The sequence below is a fragment of the Scatophagus argus genome, chromosome 6, assembly GCF_020382885.2.
Source record: "Scatophagus argus isolate fScaArg1 chromosome 6, fScaArg1.pri, whole genome shotgun sequence".
Lineage (NCBI taxonomy): Eukaryota > Metazoa > Chordata > Actinopteri > Scatophagidae > Scatophagus > Scatophagus argus.
The window spans coordinates 880,001-903,528 of NC_058498.1; the positions used below are offsets into that span (position 1 = coordinate 880,001).

The window sequence follows — 23,528 nt, forward strand, 5'->3', positions numbered from 1 at the left end:
GTCTCTCTCTTCAGATTTGTCATCATCGCCTCTCCTCCTCCTTCTCCTCTTGTCTCTGTGTCCTTCACTTCCTCCCTCAAATAATCTTTGTTGGGCTGATGTGGACAGCGCTGGTGTCCAGTTAAGTGAGGTTGCAGGCTGAACCCCGGGCCTCAGTGTGGGGGGTCGTGGGACTGTTGACGATATCGAAGCATGACTCAGCAGTTCTCCTTCAGTTTGAGTCGACTGACTTTGTTCAGCCTCTAAAAGTTTATTACTGCAGACGAAAAGCGTTCACGTCGCTGCCACAAAGAAACGTCAGCTCGCCTTCAGCTGGTCACGAGTCATGTGATCCGCCATCTTTAATCTCTGCGGCTTTTACTTTCTCTGAATGAGTTTCTAATCCTCCGTCAGACTGAATGACGCTGTTTAATGTCAGCTTTGGATTTCACTCGCGTCTCTGCGTTTGTTGTTTATTTCACGGACGGTTAGGCAGCATTTTGTTTGACACCAAACTTAATTCAAAGCTCGTCTCCACTTCTGCTCCTGCCACGTCTCGTCCTCCTCTCGTCCTCCTCTCGTCCACTTCATCTGTTTGTCCCCTGCTGTTCAGCTGCAGTGAAGAACCCAGAGTCCTGGTTTGTGCTGGTTTCTCTGTTAACCTCCTCTTCTTCCTCCTCCTCCACCTCCTCCTCCTCCTCCTCTTCCTCCCTCTCCTCCTCCTCCCTGTTCTCCTCCTCCTCCTCCTCCTGCTTCTCCTCCCCCTCCTCCTCCTCCTCCTCCTCCTGCTTCTCCTCCCCCTTCTCCTGCTTCTCCTCCCCCTCCTCCTCCTCCTCCTCCTCTTCCTGCTTCTCCTCCCCCTTCTCCTCCTTCTCCTCCTCCTCCTCCTGCTTCTCCTCCCCCTCCTCCTCCTCCTCCTGCTTCTCCTCCCCCTTCTCCTCCTCCTCCTCCTCCTCCTGCTTCTCCTCCTGCTTCTCCTCCCCCTTCTCCTCCTTCTCCTCCTCCTCCTCCTGCTTCTCCTCCCCCTTCTCCTCCTTCTCCTCCTCCTCCTCCTGCTTCTCCTCCTGCTTCTCCTCCTGCTTCTCCTCCCCCTTCTCCTCCTCCTCCTCCCCCTTCTCCTCCCCCTTCCCCTGCTTCTCCTCCCCCTTCTCCTCCCCCTTCTCCTCCTTCTCCTCCTCCTCCTCCTCCTCCTGCTTCTCCTCCTCCTCCTGCTTCTCCTCCCCCTTCTCCTCCTCCTCCTGCTTCTCCTCCCCCTTCTCCTCCCCCTCCTCCTCCTCCTCCTTCTCCTCCTCCTCCTGCAGAGCGCTGGTGTGAGCGTTATGGAGACCTTCGTGGGGAGCTGCTGTGTGTGGAGCTGGAGAAGGAGCGGCAGGGTTTGGGTCTCAGCCTGGCAGGAAACAGAGACCGGTCCCGCCTCAGCATCTTCGTGGTGGGACTCCATCCGGGCGGGGCGGCCGCTCGAGACGGACGCATTCGAGTGGGAGACGAGCTGCTGGAGGTGAGCGTGGCTGTGACATCATGAGTTCAGTGAGCGCGTGCTGACGGCGTGTGTGTGTTTACCTGATGTTCAGTCAGAAAGAACCAATCACATCTGCTGGCTGCTTATTGATGAGTGCTGAGGAGAAAAGGTAACTCTGTGGTGTGTGTGTGTGTGTGTGTGTGTGTGTGTGTGAGGGGGTTTCCAGGTTCTTGGCATGAATATTAAAGTAACACTGAGAGTAACACTGACGTCCTGGCTGTCATCTCCTCATTACAGCAGCATCACAGACTCCTGAAAAATTTATGTCCAGCCAAGCGATGCACAATTACACACACACACACACACACACACACACACACACAACCGCAGATGAAAGATTTATACATTAGTGCAACAATACATATAATAAAGCAGGACACACAAACACTGTCCACATGGTGTGTGTGTGTGTGTGTGTGTGTGAGAGATATGATTCTTCACTTGTTCTTTATTACACTGTTTATAATGTGATGATATTTCATTTGTCATCTTATGAAATGTAGAAATGAGGATAATCATCTGTCTGTCTCTCTGCCTGTCTGTCTGTCAGATTAACAACCAGGTTCTTTATGGGCGGAGTCATCAGAACGCCTCGGCCATCATCAAGAGCACCGCCTCCAAGGTGAAACTCATCCTGCTCAGGTAGGACTGCAGGGCATGCTGGGAAAGTTTTCCCCTGACTTACAGAAACTAAATGCTCGTGTAAAAGCCTGCGTTTACTTTGTGTCCTCTCAAAGCGGATGTGAATGTTTCTCATGAGTCCTTTTAGTTAGCACAACCCATCGAGTCACAGACACGTTTATGGGAAATACATTGAAAATAGAGCAGAAGTGTCCTTTAAGGATGTCTTGTAATAAAACCGTTTTCTCAGGTTCAGGTCAGACTGAAATACTGAAGTTTTGTCGAGCCAGAAGCTTCCTTTTCTTTGACTGCACCAGAGTTCACAGCCTTTTACACGATGATGATGGAGGGAAGAGTGTGTTAACGTCACTGACAGCAGAGAGACTTCACCAGCAGCTGATTCCCTGGATCTGATCAAATGAAACTATTGATCCTCATGCTGAATCTGGGCCATCGCAGCAGCAGCAGCAGGGACCAGGATGTAGATGAAAACAACGAAGCAGGTAAAAATCATGATGCTGATGCTGCAGCAGCCAGAAGCTTCCTGAAGGAAACTAAAAGCTCAGAGCCAACATGGCTGCCGCCTGAAAACCACAAACACAAACAGCAACAAGTCGGTGATCACATCGATCTCGTCTGGTCCATTTCTCATGTTTTCCTCGGGACTCCACGGGCAGACGGACGGATGTAACAGATCCTGAGGAGCAGAAAGACGTGTTGAAAGCCTCCTGACCACCCAGCGGCGGTGCAGGCCCTTCAGAGGGGTTTTTTCAGGGACATCCACCACCATCAGCTGGACCAGCACTCAGATGTCTCAGGCTGAGCTGCACTCGGGCGTCTCCACCCTGAGAGCTACAGACAAGAACCTTCCTGAAGCTTCTCATCAAAACCTGCCGTCTGATCTGAAGGCAGCTGAGGTGAAAAGTCGACCAAAGCCAACAGGAGGAGACGGTCCTTCGTTGTTGAGACAAGTCCTTTGAGACAGGGGATCTCTGTCCTCCTCCTCAGCTGCAGAAATGAGCTTTCTGCTGCAGCGATTGGTTTGCAGCTTTGAAGGGAGCAGGTGTGGTGTATTTTACTGAGGTCTCATTAAGACCAAAGCCTCCCACGTCAGACCAGTTTAGTCCCTCTGCCAGGCAGGATTTACAGCGCAGAGAGACTGCTGAGAGGCTCATCACACAGCAGGTCATCCTTCATTTCACCTGCACAGGTTATCCGTGCTGCAGGACGACAGCACAGACGACTAAAGACCAAGAAAACGATGACGATTAAAGGGCGGAGGAGCTTCCAGCTGACTTTCATCAGCTCACTTTATGTCCGTTGCTGAATAATCTGTTGTTTCCTCTGTTAATCAGTTACAACACGCGTTTGAAGTGTGTGGACCCGTGGAGCTTCTGTCGACGCCACTGTTTGACAGCAGAATCCAGAGTGGATGGAGTCGGTTGTTCTGTCAGTTGTTCTGTCTGTCCTGGTGAGAGAGGGAGAAACTTGAACTTATTTGTCTGAATGTGTTGCTGGCTGACGTGTTGTTGTGTCAGAAAAACCGAACCGGACCAGGAGGCTTTTTGCTCTCGCTCGATTGGATCTGAACACAGAGGATGTTATCCTCCCATGATTCTCTCTGTGGTCGGTCAGTTGGGTTCCTCACTAAAAGGTTTTCTCCCGTTATGACGATGGCGAGGGTTTTGTTTCCCTGGCGGCTGCTCTGATTGAATCCGTGCGGTGTGTTGAAGCAGGAGGACGCCGCCACTTTCGCCATGTTCAGCCAGGTGACAAAATCTCATTAAAGTCGTGTCCACGGGCCGCCGCTGAATGATTTATCTCTGGACAAAGGTCACCACAGCGATGAGCAATGGGATGTCAACGGGGCAGGAGCCTCATAGCGCATTGCCATGGAAACAGGCCTTGTTGGACCATGATGACGTCTGTCCCTCTGCACATGTGACCGTGTGTGAGATTACACTCTGATCGGCTGATGAATTTGATTGATTGATTGATGGGTGGATGTCATGACGTTATTGACTGAAACTGGTTGTGGCCTCCATAAGCACACATCAGATTTTGATTTAGAGGAAGAACACTTGATTTTGATGTAAGAATACAAAGAAATGGATTTTGGCACATTGAAACTGAGGATGAGATCTGAAAGGATCTGAAACTCTGAACCGAGTGCTGATCTCTCACACACACACACACACACACACACGTATCCATATCCACACGCATCATGTCACACACATGGCTGACGGGGACAACAGGGCTTGAAGTGTTTCACTGCATCATCATAAACGCAAATGAAGTGTTGCCTTCAGGGGAACTCGTCATTCAAACACTGAGTTCCCCACATGATCAGAGTGATCAGATGTTGTTTGATCCAAACACATCAGCAAAAGTCCTGATGTCGTTCCTGCTTCCACACATTCACGTCTAAAGACCACTTGACCTTCCCTCCAGCGCCACCCTCAGGACAAACGTTTTTATCTCCCTCGCCGAGACTCTGAGCTGATCAGTGATCTGTTTGTTGTTGATAGTCGTGAGGCCTCTTAGCTGAAGTGGAACCAAAGACTGACCCATAAATCCTGTTTCCTGCCAGCCTCCCCTTCACCAAGGACACATCATCAGTAAACGGTAATGGACGAGGAGGAGGAGACATTTAATTCAGTTGTGTCTAGTTAAAAGAACGCGTGGTCAGTCGGTGGAAACGGGTGTGGTGAAGGGCTCGGTCCAGCTGCATCATGGGAAATGTAGTGAGAGAAAGTGTCCACGTCTGCTGCTCAGATCAGATCTGACTGCCTCACATAAACATACTGACACTTTTACACGTCTTACTGACATCAACGACACAAACAATCCACAACAAATTATGATTGGCAGTAAAAGTGATCTGTTTGAAATAGAAGGATAAATAAGTTAATATTAGTCCTGCGTGACCAGCTGTCACGTTAAAGTGATCACATGCAGTTTATATGCATACAGCTGAAATGAGCTTCTTTAACTTTTGGAACTTTTAATTATACTTTTAAGTACTAATGTACTTTTGTACTTTTACTGAAATGGAGGACTTTTACTTGCAACATTGTGGTATTTTTACGTCGGTACATGTACCACAGAAACACACATTAACCTCAGTAAACGTGATCTACCTGAGCTAACGTGTGAGGTGGCGTCTCTGTTGTGTTCAGGACTTTCTGAGTCTGAAGGAACACTTGGCTTGATTGAACCGTCAGCTGTTTCCCTTCACATCCACTTACTGCTGTGTTGCTGACGATGGTGGTTCAAAGGAAGTGTGGACCTCCTGCTCCTCTTGCTCCTCCACCTCCTCCTCTTGCTCCTCCTCCTCCTCCTCTTGCTCCTCCTCCTCCTCCTGCTCCAAACTGGTGACACAGGTGTACCATGGGAAAATAAAGGCGTCACTGAATCGATGTATTGATCCAGACTGATTCTAAACGCACACGGTGTGTCTCATGCTGCAGCCGCACTGCACAGGTTTGCTGGAGGATGACAGGAGGATGTTTGTGGTGTCCGCTTTGAGACAAAACCTCCAGTGTTTTCATCTGTGTCATTTCTGATGCTAATCTGGGGTCCGCAGATGGCTCCACTTAGTGCTCAAATCAAACGGCCGACTTTAGGCGTCTCTGCGGCAGGTTTGAAGTGCCCTCATGGTGGATTCGCACCATATGTTGTCACGTAGCAGATGCCAGACTGCAGGTCTCATCGCCTCCCCCTTCGTGTCGTTCACACACTTCAGGGACGTGTTGTTGGTTTAGTCGTTTCCTGCTCTGCGACCCCCGAGGCTCTTTGTTGTTGTTGTTGTTGTTGATCTGATAAATCTGATTTCAGAGCTGCTGTTTGACTGTTAGTTTGGATTACGGTGATGTTCCCATCAGGAGCTGGAGGCGAGTCATCAGCCGCCGCCGAGGAAAGCGACAGGAAGTCTGATCAGCAGCCTGCAGCTTTATGAACGTTGACGGATGTAATTAACGAGCAGAAACACGTGATGGTGATGATGATGATGATGTAAAGGTCAGACTCCCTGTCGTCAGTGAGTCAGAGTGAAAGACAACCGACAGCATCGAAGGCATCACGGCGTCCTGAAAGGTTGGAGGTCAGAAAAGCGGAAAGCGGACAGGATGACGTGTGGTCCACACATCGCAGCTCTGATCAGCTTAGAAGGATTTCATTTGATTTAAACAGCAACCTGCAGAAAGTTTCACACAGTGTGGCTCCACCCACGCTCCACCTGTTGGCCCATGTTAGGATTAGCCAGGAATGAGGCGGAGTCAGACAAAGCCCAAGATGGTGACGGCCGCCCACATCGAGCTTCACGTGTGGCCCTTCAGAAACCTGACAGCACACCTGTACGGCCTGTGACATCACGAGACCACCTGACCGGTCCTGACCGGAGAGGCCACGGACGTCCCTACGCTGAAACACCTGGAAACACCTGGAAACATGCTGAGGTGGAAAACCGTTGAAGGTGAACCCAGAGATCCAAATACAGCAACAGTTAAGTGGAACAAACTGTAATCACTGACGAAGCTACAGACACGGTCTGTTCCACCTCATTAGACGCTTTTGTTCAGGTGTAACGCAGGTCTGTTGTGTCTGTGCTGCAGCTCAGCCACACATCACATCAGCTCACAGAGAGTGTGAGGAAACACGAACTGACATGTTGCCACCGAGAGTGTGTGTGTGTGTGTGTGTGTGTGTGAGAGTGTGTGTGTGTGTGAGAGTGTGTGTGTGTGTGTGAGAGTGTGGGCTCAGGTGGTGAAGCGTCTGCATTAATAATAAACTCAGTCAGTTTCTCACTGAGGAGATGAAAATGTTTTGTTTTCGTCTTGCAGCCAAAACTGATCTGCCTGTCTGTCTCTCTGTCTGCCTGCCTGTCTGTCTCTCTGTCTGTCTGTCCGTCTACCTGCATGCCTAACTGTCTGTCTGTCTGCCTGTCTGTCTGTCCGTCTGCCTGCCTGTCTGTCTGTCTGTCTGCCTGCCTGCCTGCATGTCTGTCTACCTGCATGCCTATCTGTGTCTGTCTGCCTGTCTGTCTGCCTGCCTGCCTGCATGTCTGTCTACCTGCATGCCTATCTGTGTCTGTCTGCCTGTCTGTCTGTCTGTCTGCCTGCCTGCCTGCCTGTCTGTCTCTCTGCCTTCCTGCCTGTTTGTCACTCTGCCTACCTGTCTGTCTCTCTGCCTTCCTGCCTGTCTGTCTCTCTGCCTTCCTGCCTGTCTGTCTCTCTCTCTCTGTTTCTGTAGAAGTGAAGATGCGATAAACCAGATGGCCGTCCCCCCCTTCTCGACTCCCCCTCCTCCCCCCCTGCTCAGCCCTGTCAGCTCTGAGGTATGGACACACACCTTGATGCACCCACAGAGGCAGGTACACGGCATCCCCGTCCACATACTTTTGGCCTGATTGGTCAAACCATCGAGACATTTGATGACTGTGAAAGGAACTTTATTCACCGTTTGCCAGCTGCACCGTGTTGTGTTTGTGTCCTCTGTTTACTGTCGGTCTGAAAGCTGCTCCTTAAAAATCGCTGCAGGTTGTTCACTGGCCTGTGAGACGTTCACTGTCAGCTTTTAGAATCAGGAATGTCAGCTTTTACATTAAGTCTGGAGGTGGAGAGAGAAGTGAAGGACCTGTGGACTGACTTCTTCTGTGTGTGTGTGTGTGTGTGTGTGGGCGTGCGTGTCAGTCTGTCTGTCCGGCTCCTCTCGGTGTCTCCGTCCCCGCTGACGGCCTGACGCTCCACCCATCGTCTGACGCACCGGTCAGTCCAAGTCTCACATGTTAAACTGTCTTATAGCTCTGAGATTGAATATGCAGAGATGGTGACAGTGCAAACTGACGTTCAGTCTGCCGGACAGGACGAGACGAGTGACGAAGCAGAACAGAACCGGGACAGCAGCAGCGCCCCCAGGAGTCTGAGAGAGGCCGACACCTTCAGGAAGGTACTGCACTCAGAAGTCACCGCACGCCGCATTTAAAATCGTACTTCACCAAGAGTACAACAAAATATATTAAAGTGTGTGTGTTCCCTACAGAGGCTGAAAGCTGCAGAGTCTCCAGAAAATGAACTACAGGCCCTGAAGGCATCGCAGGAGCAGCAGGTAACGACAGAACGACTGAATAACAAACGTTTCCAGCTTCAATCTGCGCAGCTCAGTTTCTGTACTTCTGTCTGCTTTTTCAGCTTCAGTTTGTGTCCTCTGAGTTTTCTCAGCTGATCAATAAATTTGATCTGTGTGTGTGCGTGCGTGTGTGTGTGCACGTGTGTGTGTGTGTGTGTGTCCAGTCCTACAGGTCCCACAGCAGCTTCAGTAAACAGACCGCAGCATCTCCTCCTCTGCTCAGCCCAGACCTGCAGACAGCCAACAGAGGTACACACACACACACACACACACACACACGTGTGCTGTAAAACGGTGTGCTGCGTACAAAATGTTCTCATGGACGAGAACAACAACCAATTGCAGCCAGAGCTGCAACTGAACCATAACGGTCCATACGAACGGCTCAGGAGCGTCACACCCACACCCACACCCACTTCCTGCTTCAGCCGGATGTTACTGCTCCTGCATTCTCATTGGTTTGAGTTCATCAGTAATAAGTAGCTCTGCGTGTGCAGACCAGTCAGCAGGCCACATAACATCAGGTGCCGGTCCAGATTTGGGCCGCAGGCCTCGGGTTTGACACATGTTGTACAATTATCCAACACATAATACAGAATAATACAGGAACAATGAATACAGACTGAATACAGAGAAAACACTTTCCTTTCAACAGAAAACAAACTAATCATCCTCCTCTTCCTCCCACTCCTCCTCTTCCTCTTCCTCCTCCTCTTCTTCCTCTTCTTCTTCCTCCTCCTCTTCTTCTTCCTCTTCCTTCTCCTCCTCCTCCTCCTCTTCTTCCTCTTCTTCTTCCTCCTTCTCCTCCTCCTCCTCCTCTTCTTCCTCCTCTTCTTCTTCCTCCTCCTCCTCTTCTTCCTCTTCTTCTTCCTCCTCCCCCTCCTCCTCCTCTTCTTCCTCTTCTTCTTCCTCCTCCTCCTGCTCCTCCTCTTCTTCCTCTTCTTCTTCCTCCTCCTCCTCCTCTTCCTCTTCCTCCTCCTCTTTCTCTTCTTCCTCTTCCTCCTCCTCTGCCTCCTCAGACCCATCCTGCTGTGTGGTGGTTCCTGGTCAGGAGACCCTGTTGGAGATCTGTAAAGGTCGATCAGGACTGGGGCTCAGTATAGTGGGAGGAAGAGACACACAGCTGGTATCTCTCACTCTCTCTCTCTCTCTCACACACACACACACACACACACACAGTGTACATGACAGTACACACAGTGACACACACAGTTCTGGTTTCTTTGTGTCCTCCAGGATGCCATAGTGATCCATGAGGTTTATGAAGAAGGGGCTGCAGCCAGAGACGGACGACTGTGGGCCGGAGACCAGATACTCGAGGTACTCGCACACATCAGGATCTGAGAGTTTTAAAGTCTGATAACGACATATCGACGACATATCGACGACATATCGACGACATATCGACGACATATCAGCTGACTTTTTGATAGGAATCCTCAGCTGTTGGAGTTAAATTCAGTGTGTTGTGTCAGCGCCCTCTGCTGGACAAACTATGTAACAGACAGACAGAAGACATAACAGCACTGTGTGTGTGTGTCCAGGTGAACGGGGTGGACCTCCGCGGGGCGTCCCACGAGGAGGCCATCGCCGCCCTGCGACAGACGCCGGCGAAGGTTCGCCTGACGGTGCTGAGGGACGAGGCTCAGTACAGAGACGAGGAGAACCTGGACATCTTTAAGGTGGAACTGCAGAAGAAGAGCGGCAGAGGACTGGGACTCAGCATCGTTGGGAAGAGGTCCACCTTCAAAAACACACGCGACAGCACTGTGTGTGTGTGTGTGTGTGCTGCTGCTTCTGGGTTCACATTGTGTGTGTGTGTGTGTGTGTTTCTGTGTCTGTCTGTGTGTGTGTGTGTGTGTGTGTGTGTGTGCTGCTGCTTCTGGGTTCACATTGTGTGTGTGTTTCTGTGTCTGTGTGTGTGTGTGTGTGTGTGTGTGTGTGTGTGTGTGTGTGTGTGTGTGTGCTGCTGCTTCTGGGTTCACATTGTGTGTGTGTGTGTTTCTGTGCCTGTCTGTGTGTCTGTCTGTGTGTGTGTGTGTGTGTGTGTAGGAGTGGCAGTGGTGTGTTTATCTCCGAGGTGGTCAGAGGAGGCGCCGCTGAGCTGGATGGTCGTCTGATGCAGGGAGATCAGATCCTGTCAGTCAATGGCGAGGACACGAGACACGCCTCCCAGGAGACCGTCGCCGCAGTACTGAAGGTGCATACGCACACACAGACACACACACACACACACACACACTGATGCTGATGGAAAGCTGTGCTGCTTGTCTGTGAACGTGGGCACATACCTGACACACACGTGTGTGTGTTCTGCAGTGCGCTCGCGGTCCGGTCCTGTTGGAGCTCGGACGACTCAAAGCTGCATCCTGGATCTCATCCAGACATAACTCGCAAGGAAGTCAGGTGTGTGTGTGTGTGTGTGTGTGTGAGCTGTGTGGGTCCTCACAGGAATAGAAACACAAACGTGTTATTAATGTACACAAATGATTTGTGCATTTTGTGGAGAAAACACAACACAAACAGTCCAGCGTCACAGCACGTTTAAACTCTGTCTCAGATGAGTCATGTGAGCGGGAACGTCTCAGGTGTTGTGGCTCCGCCCTCTGACCCCCCGACCTCAACCTCCAGCGGCCCCCTGCCCCCCAACAACAACAACAACACAAAATCCAGCAGTGACATCACTTCCTCCTCCAACAGCACAGGTAGGAAAACATGAATCCTGTGAGGAACTCCGTTTTCCCACAGTCCTCCAACCTGACAGAGCGGACTGAAATACACAAAGTCTCGTCTGCAGCTGGAACGTTTGAAGTTTAAATTTACGGTACATTTTATATTTAAGTTTTAGCAACAGCAGAAGAGAACCTGAAAGACTGAAGCGCTCGCTCAGTGCACCTTTAGACGTGTGGAAGGTTGACTTCAGAGCTGCGGTTAGTTCACTGATGATGAATGGATTGGGATTGAGTGAGGGATTTGTGTGGTTAAAGGAACAGTTCACCCAGAAACAAAAGTTCAGTCTCTGATCGGCCACCACAGAAATAACAGAAATTTAAAAAAAGTTTGTGAATCTTCGTTTTTGCTGGATTTTTCCTTTACAGCATTGGAAAAAAATAACTTCAGTTTTACCAAAGTGCATTAAAGTCATGTTCATGAGAAGCAGAAGACCTGTGGGTGTTCACCACATCGTCGTGTTGGATGGGCTCAGTGTGATGATGTCGTGTCACCTGTGATGCTGACTGCTGAAGTGTATTTCTCTTTGTTTGTGTGCGTGCAGGCGTAGATGGTGGCGTCCGCACGGTGGAGATCACGAGGGTAAGTGAAAGAGTAACAAAGTACACATACTGAACACGTATGCAGTACACACAAAGTGATACTCAGTAGGATGAGGTGAGAACATCCGGTAAACCGGTCAGTGAAAAACTGCTTCTGCTCACGTGGTCTGCACCGACAGGAAGAAAACTGCTGCCGCTGCGTCCGATTTGGCAGCCCGTCAGATTCTATGAGCTGCTCAGCCATCTGCTGATCACAGCTCTCAGACCATGTGACCTCGTCTCAGTCTTTGTCCACACTGCGGACGCATCAGATCAGATCTGTAAGGCGGACTGGCCACGCGGTTTTCTAGCTGATCAGATGGGATTCGTGTGTCCGGACGTCATCAGCCTGCACAGGCTGCAGTGACTTTACACGCCACTGAAGCGTGAGAAAACAGTTGTCCTGAGCGGGCAGTGCGGGAATCCTCCGACCGCCACACAAACAGCCGCTCTGATGCGCTTCAGTCTCCCTGAAGTCTGATTCTGGAGTTCAGCCTAACACGCCTCTGCAGAGGTAGACTGGAATCAGGTTTCAAACTGCCTCCAAATGTGGCTTCCATCTGCATTCCTCACTAAAACCAGTCTGGATACGGTCTGGATGTGAGCTGGATAAGGGGGCTCCCCTGCTATGACAGGTTGGTCACAAACTGGACTGGTGCAAGAACGTGGACATGGTCTACAGAAAGGGCCAGAGCCGCCTCTACTTTCTGAGGCGGCTGAGGTCCTTCAACATCTGCAGGACGATGCTGAGGATGTTCTATGAGTCGGTGGTGTCCAGTGCCATCACATATGCTGCTGTCTGCTGGGGCAGCTGCCTGAGGGTGAGGGACACTAACAGACTCAATAGAATCATTAAGAAGGCCACCATGTTGTGGGAGAGGAACTGGACTCTCTGACAGTGGTGTCTGAGAGGAGGATGTTGTCCAAAATAAGAACTATACTGGACTTTCCCTCTCACCCTCTCCACAATGTGCTGATCAGCTACAGGAGCTCGTTCAGCAACAGACTCTGACTCCCACGATGCACCACAGAGCGACACAGGAAATCATTCCTGCCTGTCGCCATCAAACTGTTAAACTCAGCACTGTGACCGACACACTCACTTGTATATACAATGTACATATTGGCTCTTTTACACATTGTACATACCTGTATTTTTAAATTTTCTTAAAAAATTTTTGAATACAGTTTTTCTGTAAATACCTGTACTTGAGATTTTAGTTTTTGTTTTATCCTATTTTTATACTCTGCACTTTTCTCCTTTCTTGGTCGGGAATACTGCATGTGCAATGTCTGTAAGAACAAGAATTTCCCTCCAGGGATTAATAAAGGAATTCTGATCTGATCTGATTGTGTTCACACGCCGTAGGGAAGGGCATTACTGTAGCTTTTAATATGTGCAGTTTGCTGCTCTGAAGTCTGTAATCTCTCAGATGTGAGGAGGTGTCTCCTGTCTTTACCGTTACGTCTCTCCCCCCTCAGGGTGTCAACGACTCCCTCGGGGTGAGTATAGCAGGCGGGAAGGGCAGCCCGCTGGGCGACATCCCCATCTTCATCGCCATGATTCAGGCCAACGGAGTCGCAGCCAAAACACACCGACTTAAGGTAGACTGAGAGACGAAGGCGTGTCCTGATGCTATGAATGTCCGTCCCACGAGAGATAACATGACAGAGTGTGTGTGTGTGTGTGTGTGTGCTGGGTCAGGTGGGCGACAGGATTGTCAGTATTAATGGTCAGTCGGTGGACGGTCTGTCACACGGCGAGGTCGTCACCATGTTGAAGAACAGCTACGGAAACATCAGCCTGCAGGTAGCTGAGTACATCTACTCCAGTACTGCATACAAGTACAACTTCGAGCTATCAGCCCTGAGTATTTCCAGCTCGTGATACTTCAGAAACATTCGACATTTTAATTCATTTGGTTGGTTTGTGTGTGTGTGTGTGTGTGTGTGTGTCTCAGGTGGTAGCGGACACCAACATCAGCGCCATCGCCACTCAGGTAGAGAGTTTGTCCAGCAGCTCCGGTCTGTCAGCCAACACCGACACACACACGGCAGAGCCAGAGTGAGCGCACACACACACACACACACACACACACACACACACACAGGTAAACAGGTAAACATGATGACACGTGGTGCTTACCTGGACTCTGGACCTCCGTCTCCTCCTCCTCAGGGGTCCGCGGCCCCGCAGCATCAGTCTGGAGAAAGGCTCTGAGGGACTCGGCTTCAGCATCGTCGGAGGATTTGGCAGCCCGCACGGAGACCTGCCCATCTACGTCAAGACCGTCTTCAGCAAGGTCAGAGCCTGTCTTTGTGTCCGTCTTTATGCTAAGCTATGCTAACAGGCCTAACGCACAGACACGAGGTTCACACGCCCGTTAACAACCAATACGCCACCAGCCCGTGTCGGTCACACCACGTCCTCTCTGCGGTTTCATTCTCGTTAGTTGGATTTTACACTTTGAATTTTGTGAATATGTTTTGTTGTTTTGCTGCCTGCAGGTATCTCCTGGCTGATTTGTTCTTTGTAAACGAGTGCAAAGTCTAAAATGTAAATGCGCCGTTTGACGTTGCTGTTGCGATTTTGTTGGGCTTGTGCAAACATCAAGTTTTTTGAATGTTGAATGGGTCAGGTGTTAGCATGCTAACGTTAGCTTTGTCAGGTGGTCCAGTCACGTCACTTCATCACATCTGGCACTTAGTGGCTGCAAATTTTCAATGACATCTGATCTCTCGGTGAGGAGTTTGTTTGCCATTAGCAAGCTGCAGCCACTTTTACCTGCGGTTAGCTGCAGGTAAACTGCTGCTGCTGTGTAATGAACGTTCCAGCCTATCATGTTTCTTCACACCAGACTGACGGCGCCATCACGACGCGTTGGCTTGTGTTTCAGGGTGCAGCGGCGGTCGATGGGCGGCTGAAGCGAGGCGACCAGATCCTGTCGGTGAATGGCGAGAGTCTGCAGGGAGTGACGCACGAACAGGCGGTCGCCATCCTGAAGAAACAGAGAGGAACAGTCACCCTGGACGTCCTGTCATAACACACACACACACACACACACGCGTATGAACACAGGAGCTCCAAACACACACTTTGACTCTCTGACTGTGAATCATCATGAACTCTGAGCTCAACATGCAAAAAAAGAAAGAGCATCAGATGGTGCCAACACACACACACGCACACACACACACACACACACGCACACACGCCCACACAATCTTCCTGCTGCCTGTGGGTGAAACTTGTCACGTGTATCTCAAAACATTAACGTAGAAAAAGCTTCTCAACCTTGGGCTCGGGGCCCTCAGTGTGGTCGCCTGGTACAGAGACGGGGTCGGATTGTTTCTGGACGGTGACTGTTTGCTGGTTTTAATCTTCTGTGACTGTAACCTGAAAGTCTTTGGGTTTTGGACTGTTGGTTGGACAAAACATTCGCAGACTCTGGGAAAATTATCATTAGCAGCGGTCCTAAAGTTTATTCCAGTTTGTCTTGTGGGGAACATGAAACTTCAGTGTGAGCCACTGGAGCTGGCAGGACTCATGATCGCATCAACGTCCATCCAGCAGTCAACATGATGTCATACATGATGTCACAGGCCAGAAAAGGTTGAGAAACTCTTTTACTGGACCGATTACGATTCAGAATATGGAACAGATAAAGATTACTGAACCAGTTAGTAAACTCTGCCGTCACGCTGAGCCTGAGGACAGACGACGGGTTTGGTCCATAATCCAGGTGAACATAAGGGAAGTGTCCTCTGACACTGCAGCACACCTTAGCTTAGCCGTTAGCGACTGAGCAGATCCATAAAGGTGGAAGCGACCGGTGAGCAGAGTCTGGAAACACAATATATGAACTCATTCAAGCCCTCCAACAGCTGCAGAGCGAAAAGGGAATTTTTCTTTACAAACTGAAAGTGATTGTGCGTTTTCAAACTGGGAAATGACAGTGACAGAAGGGTTTTCACATACGTTGTGGGCACACATGTACAGTGCATTTTCAGTTTGATTGAATTATATAAACAAGTATGTAGAAATATGATTTAATATTGGCAGTCGCAGACTTCTGCATGAGAAAACATCTGGCTGAGAAGTGATTTCAGCCTGTCAAAGTGTCCCACTTAGAACTTAACAGGACCTTCACAGTCCTAAAAGAAGTGTCATCATTTCTTAATGTAATAGTGAATATTTAACTCTTCACACACACACACACACACTAAAGGCTCTTTTATCTCCATGGAGACGACCCCTGTCACCCCAGCAGCACACACAGTGTCTTCCACATGGAGGTCACCCTGGAGACAAAGAATCAACGAGTCTCCACTGACATTTAAAACAATAAAAAGCTTCCTAGAGGCAACAGGCTGACATTTGGTCCAACTCTCTTGTCCTCTACGGCCACATGTTTCGCATGTTTAGCCTAGCTTAGCACAACGACGGGAAGGCGGCGCTCGCTCGCAAACCCCCAGCTGTGGTTTAGATGGAGAACAGAAGACTGGACTAAGACTTCAGACTGACTCACTTCAGGCTCAACGTGAAACTTTCCTCCGTGACGGTAGCTTTGTGTCGGCAGCCTTGTTGGCGTCCAGTGTGAAACGTCTAACTGAACTGTTTCATAGCAGCTGTAAGCTTCAGCATCAAGAAGACAACGCGTTTGCTTCTCAGAGATGAGCTTCGGTCTTAAAACATATCAGTCAAGCTTTTTTGTCACGATTACCGTCTGAAATCTGGGTACTTTTATTTGTAGACGTCAGAGTAGCTGAAGTGTAATTTATTTTTTTGATCTTGCTTGAATTTAACAATGTATTTTTTTGATGTTGTTTAATGATTGTATGTTGTGTGTTTTGCCAGCGTCTGAATCATTAGAACGGAAACCCTGCAGCTGTGGTTTGTCTTCTCACAGGACTCACTCAGAGTCAAAAGCCAGCTGGGTTTGCACTTTACTTTGCAGAATTTGTTTATGATTTCCTAAGATGTCTCTTGAAAAGAGTTATGTTATTTGGGTAATATTCACAGAGAAAATAGAGATGATGTTCAGTTGAATCTTTTAGTCAGAGCACAATAAACGATTAATGAAAAGATGGAACCACTCATCCAAAAGCAGCTCATCACTGGGAGGTGCTGCTGTCCTTTTCAGCTCTGTGTTTTTAGCATAAGTTTGTTTGCATTTCATGAAGTCTCCATTAAATGTGTGCTGAATTAGCTGCTAGCAGCTCCTGTTAGCAGCCTAGCCGTCAATATACAGACAACCATCACTGGATTACTTTGATACCGAAGCAAACTTTAAGGTATCATGATTCTCAGGCACGTTCTGAATGGTCTTTGTCTCCGATTTCCGAGCGGATCCGTGGACGTTTATTCTGGATGGACAGAGATGATGTCCTCAGGAAGTGACGTCACGCTGAACGATATCAATGTGTGTTTCATGGCTGTGTGTTCTCTAACTTATGGCACTGAGTGACAGGAATGAGGTGTTTGATTAATTCACCTCCTGCAGTATTTATGCATCCGCTTCAGCTCTCTGGCGCCCCCTGAGGAGGCTTTGGTCTTTGTCCTGATGGATGTTGTCACAGAGAACAGCAGAACCTGTACAGAACTACAGAACCTGTAGTTTTCACTAGGGTTAAAATTTATTTTTGAGCCACTCAGTGACAAAACGTTTGGGGGACCGCAATGCAAGACGGGTACACATCCTGGATCAGGCCAATCACAGCTGCAGTGTCATCACAACGTCTAGCGGTCGTTTCTTGTTGTTTCCTCGTGTTGTTTCAAAGAGTTGTGATCCCTTTAAATCCCTTTAAACAGAACAAGCATCCATCAGACAAACCAAATGACTGTATATAAAGATGCAAAAGTGACACCCAAACAGGTGGACGCCCCCTGGTGGCTGGTTGCAGTGCAGCTCATAAGCCCCTCCTCCTCCTCCAGTTGGAATATGGGCCAAACACATCAAATAATTTTTGATGTGTTGTCATTTTAGCTAGTTAAAATGAATGGATGACGCAGCTCCGCCCCCCAGTCACTACTGCACAGACTCTGGCTCCCAATGATGTCACCACAACAAGATGGCAGCAATCGTATGAGGGATATTTTGGCTTCAGTTTTGAGGAAGCGGATACGCGTTGGCCATCTTAAATGGTCAGCGGTCAAACTCCTGCTGCTTCATCGCATTCGTCGACTCTGTTTTCATACTGGTTAACTACTCCATCTTTTTCTTCCTCTTTTCATCAGTCTTTCATCGTCTGTCCTTCCCTTACTGTTCATCTGCTCCCCCTTCATATTTATGTGTTTCAGACACTCATTTTTAACATTTCACACCTAACACACTATTACCAACATAGTTTAGTGTAAACAGCATTTGCCAGATTGCTGTTTTTATAGACTTTTGGTTCCCCGTTATGTTACCGTGAATAAAATTACAGATTTCTCTGCGTTTGAATATTGTTGGAAACATTTGGGATAATGTAAGTAAAAACTGAATGGAATTTAGAACAAAGGTCGAGCCATTTTTGGACATTTTAATGCGGATATGTTACACATATGTTATATCATCATAACACAGCATCACAGCAGTTTGTCAAATAATCAAAAATAAACCCACAGGATTCCATGACTCACAACCAGCATGTCAGTGTTTCGCACCACACAGAGGATAAAAATCAGCTGACGAAATTCATGTACGTGGACTCGAATTGTCTATCTTCGACTTGTGCCGTCACGGTCGACAAACTGTAAAATATGTGTCCGTGTACATGAAGTCTGTGGGTAAATTTTGTCACTGTTTTGCAAACTGTCATGATGCTACATACTGAACCAGGTTTCAGAGTCTGAAGTCCAGCTAACACAGAATGAGGCAGATATTATTTGCGAGACATTTTGATCAAGTTTGACAGAAGAATTGGACAGAAAGTCCTCGTGGTCTTTTTTCCCAGATGAGGTGAGATGCAGCTGCAGACTCGGTGTGATTTCTTGTTGTAAGTTGTTGTAGTTTGGGACATTTTACAGTGCATTGCTGAAAGACTAAACACATCTCTGATGTTTCTCTGCCGATCACTGATCAGACCACAGACACACCGATAACGGCCAGTAGATTCGCTGCTCACACTCTAACTTGGAGAAACCGTTAAAGGCTGAAACATGCAGCTCGGCCTCTGAACCAAAGTCCTTCACCCGACATCCCCACACAGATCAGATCAGATCAGATCAGATCAGATCAGATTCCATTTCGGGGACCCAAAGAGGCTCTGATGTGCCTGCTGAACCAGCTGTGCAAATGTTGTGAACGATCTGTCTGTTCTGATTATTGATCGTCTTCGCTGTGCTAAATGATGTGTGTTTTATTAAAAGCACGATGTGCCCTGCCGGAGTGCGAGCTTGAGTGTGTTTGGACTGGACTTTAGAGAAGCTGCTGCTTCTTTAAGAGGAGACTTCACTAATTATTAGAGGCGGGTCATTGTTTCACTGATCAGTAATGAGAGTCGAGACGGCAGCTTGTTAGAAAAGATGACTCATTAATGAGGACGGACGTCTGCTTGGCTGAATCTCTGCATCCACACGTGACGCAGGAACACATGCAAACACGCCAACTATCTGCATCGCAAAGTGACCGATGAGCCACATCATCCCATTTGAAGATACAAACAGAGAAAATCAGTTGGAGAAAATATTTGTGGGTAAATTCAACATGGATGACATCTGAAGTTCCTCACTGTGAGCTCCACCCGTGTGGGGCAACAGCTACGACGAAACAAACATCATCTATCAACAGAATTAGTTATAAAGCAGAATTTTCTGTGTGTTTTGTGTCCACACTTCGTGACGATGACGCGCAGGAGGTCACATGCTGGAAACTATGCTGTCAGTGCTGTCCATCGCTGGGTTGTCGAAGGCTTTTGGGTTGTCTTTGCTCCTGAAGGACACACACACACTTTGTTATTAAAACTTTAAAACATCATCGTTGTAATTGTGATGATGGTGATGCTGGATTTTCTGTTTTAGATAAGATAACCCTTCATTGATCTCCAATGGGGAAATTCTAGAATTGATGTTTCTGAAATATAAATTTCAATTCAATACAGTTTGCAAAGAAAGAAAATGTATTTTGACTGAGCGTAAAAAACTGAAACGCGTCTCTTTTAAAGCTGTGAGCGTCATCCCGTTTGAGATGTCCAGCGTGGCGTCACTCTGAGGTATTTCCTGTTTGGTTTTGTGCTAATTGGTCCCTTGTGCTGTCTGGTTATTATCCTGTTTCAGCTCATCTGTTTGCTGAACAGTCAGTGTTTCTGAAATGGGAATACAACGTTGACATCCCTTTAAGGTGAAATGGAACAAAGTCATCATGATTATTTGCTGTCATATATCCTCTACGTGCAGTAGTTTGTCCTGAAATGTGACAGTTCATGTTTTTGGATGATTATTTGTTTTCAGCATAAGATCTGTTGTGACGGAGGCAGCCGTTGATACAATGAATTTAAACTGTCTGTTAATCCATCTGCTCATTTTTAACAAAGCGACTCCACCGTGAGGAGTTAATTAGTCTTTTGTTGTGCTTTTATTCATATGTGACTGTGAGTAATGGAGGCTCTGCAGCCATTTTCCTGACAGCAGGTCAGAGGGAGAAGGTGCCAGAAATTCAACTCCCCAAGTCGTGGGTCCTACCTGACAAGGTTCAGGCTGGTGGCGTAGTCGCCTTCTTCGGTCCCAACTGATTCATTTTGTCTCGCTGACTCTGTGGTCTTCTCTCTGATGTTAGGACAACATTATTAAGAATTATTTTATTTGAATCTATTGACTGGGTTTTTCTTTCAGTCATTTTCTGTCTATAAAATGGACAAAATTAAGACTTTAAGAGTATTCGAGTACACTGATCAGCCACGACATTATGAAGACTGACAGGTGTGAATATTGTTGTCGTCTTGTTACAAGGATTTGAGCGACTTTGACAAGGACTAAACTGTGGTGGCTGGAGGACTGGGTCAGAGCATCTCCAGAACTGAAGCTCTGGTTGGATGTTCCCGGACTGCAGTGGTCAGGACATACCAAACTGGGCCAAAGGAGGAAAACTGGTGAACCAGTGACAGGGTCATGGATGGCTAAGGCTCACTGATGCATATGGGGAGCGAAGGCTGACTGAAAGGTTTCAGAACACACTGTGCATTGCAGTTTGTTGCTTATGACCAGTCAGGGTGCTGACCCGGGTTTACCTCCAAAACAGGTACGTGACCATCAGAACTGGACCTCAGAGCACTGGAAGAAGGTGGCCTGGTCTGATTACAATTATAATTACTTAAAATAGGTTCATCAGCTACCCGATTGATTGACTAGTTTTAATATCAACTATAAAGTGAATCACACAGATGGACAGTAAGTCATCAGTCCTACCTGATGAGGTCCAGGCTGGAGGCGTAGTGGTTTTCGTTGGCCACATTTTCGCTCACTGGCTCTTTGGTCTTCTCCCTGCAGACGCGTTGGGGTGGCATTATTTAACATCTATTTCATTTAAATCTATTGACTGGGTTTATCTGTGAGTCATTTTCTGTTTATGAAACAGACAAAATGAAGATTTTAAGAGCAAATCGATACGACATTCAGAGACGTCTTGACTGCACACTACAGAGAAAGTCTGTCAAATGAATGAAGTGGAGCAAAAGTAGAAGTCGAAGTACCTCAGCGTGCATTCAAGTATTGTATTATTAATTAATGATGATATTTTTATGTCACTGTGTATAAGCAATACGCAGTAGTAAATAATGGAGAGTAGCTCGCCGGTCCCACCTGGCCGAGTCCACGCTGGAGGGGAAGGTCACTCTGTCGGTCAGGACGAATTGATTTTCTCGCACTGACTCGGTGGTCTTCTCCCTGCAGACACGTGAGGACGGCGTTATTAAGAATGAACAACCTCAGCACAGATTTAATTCAGCTTTTTGAGTCTGTTGTTAATCTACCCACGTGACGGCTCCAGCTCGTCAAAGTGACTCTGTTTGTTTATCTACCTACGTATCTGGTCTAAGTGAAAACTGTTCTCCTGACGGACCTGCTGGACGTGTCACACCAGGCCCTTTTCACCAGGAACGTGACGAAGACCAGGAAGAGGAAGGCGGAGACCGCAATGATGCCAGTGAGCCACTGAGGCAGCAGACGTGCAATCTGAGTCTGAGCTGAAACACAAACCCACAGAGAAGAAGGTCAGCGGTCACCCAGACTTCTGCTATTTTCATTTTTAATTTCATTTTATTTTATTTTTGAAAAAGGACACCAGACTACAAAGTTTGCTACAATGTAAAACAACAACACGATCTTCCTATTGGAGTCTCATGTCAAAAACTGCTCTCATAAACTGCTAGCTAACTCGGACCAGACCGTTTTAGTGGCTGAACTGAACTGCTAGCTATACTGCTCATCACTGTTTGACTAATAAACGCTAATCTGACTTTAATTCATTCTATGTATTCTAAACTACTTTCTTTGCAAAAATAACTATTAGTAACATAGTTAAGCTATTTTAGCTGCACATTAAATCATGAGCTAACTGAACGGTTTTGGGTGCTAAAATAAACCTAGCTAAACATTAGCTAATCTAAACTCATTTCTTTCACAAGCACAAAACAAAACAAACCAAAAAAACATCAGCTAACTGAACCAAATTCAATTTTTTAACCTGCATAAAATACTTTTTGCCAACCTGAAGCAAACTATTTTAGCTTCTAAAGTAAACATTTACTAAACATTAGTTAACCTTAACAAAACCTCTTAATACTGTATATGAACTATGGACTATGACCCCATATTGATATTAATAATGAACAACTGCCTCCTCGTCTGCTCATTAGTTTCATTCTTAATTATGTATAAACATGAATTGCTGTTAATCGCTTTTATGATATTTGGTTAATGTTTTTCCAAAATGTGAAGTAAAGACTAATTAATGGTTTTAAAGACGTGTTGTTTTCAAATATAGGCTATAGTGAAGTAAGAAGTACATTTATATGTCCCTCCGAAACGGAGCATCGTGAAGTAGAAATATTCATTGTGAGTACCAGCATATCTGAACCAACTGTACAACACTTCAGTAAATGTAAGGATCCAGTGAGAGCGAGCTGGGACACGTGTGTCCTCCACGTGACTTCAGACATGATAACAGGAAATAAAAGCTGCTCCCTTGTACATTTCTTTCTCATCAGTTAGTTTTCATTTAATCAATGAAAAAATAAAAGAACGTACATAACATATCAAAAATGCTTTTCAAAGTTCCCACAGTCCAAGTTTGATGTCTTCAAACTTCTTATTTACGGTAAAAACTCAATTATGACTCAAAGCAGAACAAACAGATAAAATTCAGTCCTTTTTTGTCAAATTGTCAAACTACTCAAAATGTGCTCATTGATTTTTTCTTTTTTCTCTTTTTCATTTTCTCTAACTTCTTGTTTTTCTAGGCAGACATTTTCTGCGTTGTAAGATTTGATGTTTTTCTTTGTCGTGTTGGTAAATTGAATGTTTGAACAGATAATTTCACTACCGCCAGACGTTTTATAGACAAGGCGACTAACTTAGGAAATAAGCTACAGATTAACTGATGGTGAAAAGAAATGATTGCATTAGCTGACAGTCCGAGCAGCAGCCGTGGTTCTCAGCTCCTGTCACCTGAACTCTTACCTGTCTGAGCCGTCACTGCTTCGACCGCCAGCAGCAAACAGGAAATGGCTGGCAGCTTTTCCATCGCAGCTTCTCTGCTCTGACTGAAGACAAAACAACGTGGTGAGGAACAAAACAGGAGTTAAGCCCGAAGTCTGAGAGGAAACTGAGAGCCGATCGGCGCTTCAGGTGTAGTTAGTGCGTTTCAGGTGAAGCAGCGGGTCAGCAAAGCTTCAGTTAATGTTTAACTCCAGCTCACAATACAAGCTCTGATTCATGGCTAAAGCTTTTATCTGCTGTCTGACTTTATGGCCCAACATACTTTGATTTA

General features: G+C 47.3%; 2 protein-coding genes across 10 annotated transcripts in view; one reads left to right on the forward strand and one right to left on the reverse strand.

Moving 5' to 3' along the window:
- patj (PATJ crumbs cell polarity complex component) overlaps window positions 1-16,645 on the forward strand; it is a 69,998-nt gene extending 53,353 nt beyond the window's left edge. For 8 of the 9 annotated variants that reach the window (XM_046392727.1, XM_046392734.1, XM_046392732.1 and 5 more), the window contains 19 exons: window positions 1,281-1,477; window positions 2,049-2,140; window positions 7,373-7,457; window positions 7,813-7,887; window positions 7,985-8,068; window positions 8,162-8,227; window positions 8,413-8,497; window positions 9,268-9,374; window positions 9,485-9,568; window positions 9,793-9,986; window positions 10,301-10,448; window positions 10,568-10,654; window positions 10,809-10,953; window positions 11,523-11,560; window positions 13,042-13,164; window positions 13,265-13,369; window positions 13,521-13,624; window positions 13,739-13,862; window positions 14,457-16,645. In XM_046392727.1, the coding sequence (XP_046248683.1) occupies window positions 1,281-1,477; window positions 2,049-2,140; window positions 7,373-7,457; window positions 7,813-7,887; window positions 7,985-8,068; window positions 8,162-8,227; window positions 8,413-8,497; window positions 9,268-9,374; window positions 9,485-9,568; window positions 9,793-9,986; window positions 10,301-10,448; window positions 10,568-10,654; window positions 10,809-10,953; window positions 11,523-11,560; window positions 13,042-13,164; window positions 13,265-13,369; window positions 13,521-13,624; window positions 13,739-13,862; window positions 14,457-14,603 (2,090 nt within the window). In that variant the 3' untranslated portion in view covers window positions 14,604-16,645. The remainder of the gene's footprint in view (window positions 1-1,280; window positions 1,478-2,048; window positions 2,141-7,372; window positions 7,458-7,812; window positions 7,888-7,984; window positions 8,069-8,161; window positions 8,228-8,412; window positions 8,498-9,267; window positions 9,375-9,484; window positions 9,569-9,792; window positions 9,987-10,300; window positions 10,449-10,567; window positions 10,655-10,808; window positions 10,954-11,522; window positions 11,561-13,041; window positions 13,165-13,264; window positions 13,370-13,520; window positions 13,625-13,738; window positions 13,863-14,456) is intronic. The other variant, XM_046392728.1, reaches the window with a different exon arrangement.
- A 1,424-nt stretch (window positions 16,646-18,069) lies between these two features.
- pdzk1ip1 (PDZK1 interacting protein 1) lies at window positions 18,070-23,458 on the reverse strand. The gene is made up of 6 exons (XM_046392738.1): window positions 23,219-23,458; window positions 21,600-21,723; window positions 21,341-21,424; window positions 20,948-21,022; window positions 20,225-20,308; window positions 18,070-19,475 (listed from the first exon to the last, which is right to left on the reverse strand). Exons 1-6 carry the CDS (start codon window positions 23,280-23,282, stop codon window positions 19,403-19,405), a joined length of 504 nt encoding a protein of 167 aa, XP_046248694.1. The 5' UTR covers window positions 23,283-23,458; the 3' UTR covers window positions 18,070-19,402.
- Between the last annotated feature and the right edge of the window lie 70 nt (window positions 23,459-23,528).